Source organism: Vollenhovia emeryi, unplaced genomic scaffold, assembly GCF_000949405.1.
Source record: "Vollenhovia emeryi isolate VEMERY1.0 unplaced genomic scaffold, V.emery_V1.0 DF941075.1, whole genome shotgun sequence".
Classification (NCBI taxonomy): domain Eukaryota; kingdom Metazoa; phylum Arthropoda; class Insecta; order Hymenoptera; family Formicidae; genus Vollenhovia; species Vollenhovia emeryi.
The window spans coordinates 1-5889 of NW_011965291.1; the positions used below are offsets into that span (position 1 = coordinate 1).

The 5889-nt window shown below is 48.3% G+C and overlaps 1 protein-coding gene across 1 annotated transcript; it reads right to left on the bottom strand.

Moving 5' to 3' along the window:
- Window positions 1–349: 349 nt before the first annotated feature.
- Window positions 350–5590, bottom strand: LOC105571177. Its single transcript, XM_012028650.1, has one exon. The coding sequence runs from the start codon at window positions 5588–5590 to the stop codon at window positions 350–352; it is 5241 nt and encodes a 1746-aa protein (XP_011884040.1).
- Window positions 5591–5889: the final 299 nt, after the last annotated feature.

A 5889-nucleotide genomic window follows, 5' to 3' on the forward strand; every position in this document is an offset into this window, starting at 1 on the left:
TCCCGCTCGCCTCGTATCCTGACAGGAGACGAAACAATGATCTTTGGCGACATCATTCTATGCGGCTGACGATAGTTCAATCACATACGCGGTCTGACGGTCCGAGGAATACAATATTCAATGTAACAAGGATGATGATGTTGAATTACAGTTATCCATTAACATGAACCTTACAATAATGCTTATACATATAATATCTGTACAACTTACTACTAGGGGAAGGAATATGACTTATGTACATTACGGCTTTCAACTTACAGCTAAATGTGTACAGCTTACAACTAGGAGCGGAAATCTAACATATGTACATTACGGCGATCGACTTAGAGCCGTAGTTATAGATCGCATTTTAAGAGCCGGCGTCACGGTGGATAGGTAGTCGGCAGATCTGCGTGATTGGTCGTTTTAGTTTCGTTTTCTCGGTGCGTAACGAGACGACGCGAACGTGATGATCTGCTCCAGGATGGACCTCGATTATTCGAGCGAGTTCCCACTTAGACGGTGGCAGGGAATTATTTTTTAAGAGGACCAACTCATCGACCTTTAATTCAGGTTGATTCTCCCGCCATTTCTGCCTTTGTTGCAGCGTATGCAAATAATCAGATGACCACGTTCGCCAGATCCTCTCGAGTATAGCGCGTACTTGTTGCCATCGCGACAATCGGTTTGAGTCGATGTCTAAAGTCGATTCCTCAGGGGGACAGACCAACGGACGACCGATCAAAAAGTGACCCGGGGTTAAGACGGAAAAATCAGTCGGATCGTCATGTAACGCGGAGATAGGTCGGGAATTTAAACATGCCTCAATTTGACACAGTAACGTAGCGAATTCGAGTTGCGATAACGTGCGAGATCCGATACTTCTTTTAAGGTGATACTTTAATCCTTTTACGCCGGCTTCCCAAAGTCCACCAAAATGTGGAGCAGCGGGAGGGATAAAATGCCAAGTGATATTGTCGGTAGCAATGGAGTCTTGGAGCTGAGGGTCAGCGACCAATCGCTGAAACGCGATAGCTAACTCGCGATCAGCACCTTGGAAATTAGTTCCGTTGTCGCTATAGATATCGGACGGTAGACCGCGACGACTTACGAATCGTTTAAACGCGGCGAGAAACCCGGCGGTAGCGTAGTCGTCCACATACTCTAAATGAATCGCTTTAGTCGCAAGACAGATGAACACGACAACGTAATATTTCCGAGTGCGTTGTCCTCGACCGACCGTCGGGATTATATTCATAGGTCCGGCGTAATCGACGCCCGTGTGCGAGAACGGGGCCGATGGGGAGACGCGAGGTTTGGGAAGGTTCCCCATCAGTTGCTGCGTCGTGAGCGCGCGTTCACGGACGCATCTTACACAATTGTGTATATGCGATTTGACGCTAGTACGGGCCGAAAGAATCCAGTAGTTTTGACGCAGGATTCGGAGGGTCAGTTGTGTGCCGCCGTGAAGAGAATCTTTATGCGCGCGCGCAATTAATAGATCCGAAATTCGGTGTTTCGGTAATACAACCGGATGACGCTCGTTATAAGTTAACGATGAGTTTTCGATCCGCCCGCCAAGGCGGATTAATTTATCCTCCCCGAGAACGGGGTGAAGAGATCGTAACGCGCTAGATTTGGCGATCGACCTGGAGTTGCTTAGAGCGTGGAATTCGGACGAAAAGCTGATGTGTTGCGCGTAACGCAGCCAAAACACGGACGCACCCTTGATTTCGGACGCAGATAGTCTTCCGGTGCATTTGTCTAGTCCGGAAACGCGACATCGGGAGTTGAAGACAAAACGCTTTACGTACGCGGTGACTCTAACTAATTTAGTGAATGTGGAAACGTCGTTCGGCAATTCCCATTCTTGTATCTTTTGTATGAGACACACGTTAATTTTGCGAGATTCGGACTCAATGAAAACTTGATTAGTATCGAGCTGAGCTTGGAATTTATTTCGGTTCGGCCATGCGGGAGAGTGTGCGTGTAACCAGGCGGGACCAGACCACCAAAGTTCAAACTCTCGGAATTCCGCGGGCGATAAGCCTCGAGACGCGCAATCCGCTGGGTTGTCTTTAGACGGAACATGATTCCATTTAATGGACGGAAGACGCGTTTGTACTTCCGATACGCGATTCGCGACATACGAGTTCCATCTCGAAGGATGTCCTTGGAGCCAAGCGAGAGCGACGGAAGAATCCGACCATCCGTACGTCGGGATATGTTTTAGGTCTAATGAATTCTGCACTGATTCCAGCAAGCGTGTTAGTAAGACAATCGCGTTTAATTCTAGTCGCGGAACACTAATCGTTTTAATTGGAGCTACTTTTGATTTAGCCGTTAACAAAGTAATCGAAACTTCACCAGGCGACCGTAGGATTTTTAAATAGACGACCGCAGCGTAAGCGCGGTTCGAAGCGTCTGCGAATCCGTGTAATTCGACGCCCATGTGCTCCGGAAGCATACCGGTCCATCGACGTATGCGAATTTCCTTTAACTCCGTAAGTTCCGTATAATACCTTTTCCACGACGGAAGTAATGCGTCCGCGATAGGAGAATCCCAATCGTACTTTTGAATCCAAAGTTCCTGTATTAAGATCTTCGCGGTAATTGTTACCGGAGACGCCCATCCTAGCGGATCGAAAAAACGCGCGATGAACGACAGAACGGAGCGTTTTGTATTTACTCCGAGCGACGGTGGTTCGATATGGAATCGAAAGGCATCTTCATTGGGAATCCACGCGAGACCAAGTACCTTGAGCGTGTTGTCTTTATCAAACGGGTGCTCAATCGCGAGTTCGTGTTCTCCAGGAGGTATATCCTCCAATAATTCCTTTAAATTCGCGGCCCATTTCCTTAAATGAAATCCGCCTCGCGTCATTAGCTTCGTAAGCTGATCCCGACTTTCGCGGAGCAACTGGATGTTGTCGGCGCCGAATAGTACGTCGTCAACATAGAGGGAATTTTGTATAATCTCTCGCGCGAGTGGAAACGAGGAGCCGTCGTCAAGAGCCAATTGATTGACGACTCGCATCGCGAGATACGGAGCCGGAGCAGTACCGTACGTGACGGTTAAAAGCCGATAAGATTGAATTGGACAATCGTCTCTTGATCGCCAGAGAATTCGAGTGAAATCAACGTCATCCGGATGAACGCGAATTTGACGAAACATTTTTTCGATATCCGCGGTATATACGTAACGAAATTGTCTCCAACGAAGGAGGATCGTAGACAACTCACGCTGTAATTTAGGCCCGGTCATTAGATGATCATTTAGCGTAGTTCCATTAGAGGTTTTGCACGACGCGTTAAATACTACGCGAAGCTTAGTCGTGCTGCTGGACTCGCGTAAAACAGGATGATGCGGTATATATATGGGAGGAAACCGCGTCGGATTGGAGTCGGAAACGAGTTCCATATGACCTTTCGTCACATAGTCGTTTAAAAATTCGTGATATTGCTTGGCAAGATCCTTATTTTTTTGTAAGCGGCTTTCTAACTTAGAATATAACAGCGCGGTGGTTTCGCGAGAGGCCCCGATCCTGAGCGGAGGATCGGTTTTAAAGGGCAGCCGTACAATATAGCGACCGTCCGGGCCGCGTTGATGTGTTTCAACAAAATGTTGTTCGCATCGTTTGTCTTCATCTGACATCTGAGGGACAGAAGAGACTTCCTCGATTTCCCAGAATCTCTGGAGAAGAAATTCGATCGAGGGTTCCGAAACGCAGTTCATCGATTGGACGGACCCGTCGCTTAATTCCGAAGCGTCAGTAGGCCCGGATAAAATCCACCCTAAGGAGGTGAGTTGAGCCGTCGGCGTCCCGATCGGGCCCTGCTTGATTTGGTGCAATAACAGAGATCCGTATAAGTCTGCCCCGATAAGCAGATGAATCGGATGATTGCTGAAAGGGTCAGCATCCGCGAGGGATAGGTTACTTAAGTGCGGCCAAGAATCGATTGACTTATTCCTTGACACGGCGTAAGAGGTGATTTTTTGATAAATGAAGGCATTTAGGGGGAAGGATGGGCCTTGCCCGTTGCAAGACGAGAGAATGAGAGATACTCGAGATTTCGCTACGCCACTGTATCGTTCGCCGAAGCAATGTACGCGGAGGTTCGCTCGGTAGCGTTTGGTACGCATCGTTTGACATAGTGTTTCGGATACAAAACTAACTGCGGAACCTTGATCTAATAAAGCGCGCACCTTGAAACTGCGACCCTCATTGGTACGGAGGATTACCCACGCGGTCGCGAGTAAGACGGTCGGAGGGTTTTTAATCGGAGCACTAACGGTTTGCACCGACGCGACGGCAGGTTTGCTCTCCGGAGCAGCTAAGCTGCTCGATGGGGCTGAAATCGTCATTTTCTTTTCGGCGGTAGAATTTTCGCCTGTATTCGGGACTGTAGCGTTAGAATCGCGATGTAAAAGAGTGTGATGCGCTCGTCGGCATAAAGTGCATCGTTTAGTGTTTGAACAATTGGTCGGAAAATGACCGATCTTCAAACAATTGAAACAGCACCTTTTTAGTTTGCAGATCTGAGTTCGCTCTTCGACCGATTTTCGCTTGAAGTCGTCGCATTGCACGAGACGGTGATTGCCGGAGCAATGAAGGCATTTATCGGCGGTCACATTATTTATGGAGGCGCGATTGGACGTTTTAATTTTATTAACAGACGCATCCGGATTTACTTTAGCATGATCGGTGAGACCTCGAATACGCATGGTCATAAATTCTCGAATCTCTTCATAAGTCGGAAACTCGTTGGATTTTCCGCGTTGCAGATTCCACTCGTTACGCGTGCGTGGACTGAACTTTTGAGAAATAATGTACACCAATAAATCATCCCACTTTTCAACGGGTCTTTCTAAATTGGTTAGAGCCGATAGAGACGCGGCAACGGTATCGCGTAAATTCTTTAACTCGCCCGCAGATTCGGTTTTCATGATAGGCAACTCGGCGAAAGCCTGAATATGAGCGTGAATTATAGCGCGTTGATCATCATACTCTTCGACTAACAGTTTCCACGCAGCGTCGTAATTCGTGTCTGCTATCTGGATGTGGTTTATTAACACCGCGGCATCGCCCGTGACGCAGGCCTTTAAGTAATGTAATTTCTGTGTATTTGACAACGATTCTTTCGACGCGACGAGCGATTCGAAGATTCCGCGAAAATTCTCCCACTCGGTGAACTTACCGGAGAATTTCGGTAAAGAGATGCGAGGTAGCTGCAACGAAGACGCACTGGTATCTCGTAAGGACGAGTCGCTTACCGAAGAGGCCGCGACGTCGGACCGGTCTTGGGAGAATTTTCCCACGCAATCGGCAAGATGATCAGCGGCTTCATGGTAAGCATCCTCGGCAGCTAAGAATTCTTCATCGGCAAAGTATTCGACGACGAGTTGGTCTTCGGCTGAGGCCGCCTGAAGGAGCCGCACGTTCAGTCGCTGACACCTCTCCCAAAGGGTCTCCAGATCATTCACACGTTTTTTCGCCTTATAGATGGTGATGTTCGCCTTGCCAATCTTCTTGAAATTCGGTATTACTCGTTTAATGGCAGCAATCGTGGCGGATTGCTCGACGAGTAAGGCTTGGAGGTCATCTGCCATGATCTCAAGTTCCAAACGATGCTAATTTTAATTAAAGCACGTTAATTGTCTTATGCAGATTTGCGACAACCTGGTCGCAACGTATCAGTAGCTCTCAGCTACGAAAGGAACCCGCACTCAAGAGGTGCGTAATTCGTAGCGAGTACGTAATACGTGAACTCGCCGGTCCGTGGATTACACAGAGCGCGAGCAGAGACGGGCTCTGGAGCCCTGGAAATTGAGGTAGCGTTAAGAAACGCGGTAAAAGGCCGTTGAGTGCGACGCCGCAGATTATGCGGGCACACGTCGACCACGTGCTA

Bases quoted from the DNA above. Each gene is read 5' to 3' on its own strand.
- LOC105571177 (XM_012028650.1), bottom strand. From the start codon at position 5,590: ATGGCAGATGACCTCCAAGCCTTACTCGTCGAGCAATCCGCCACGATT.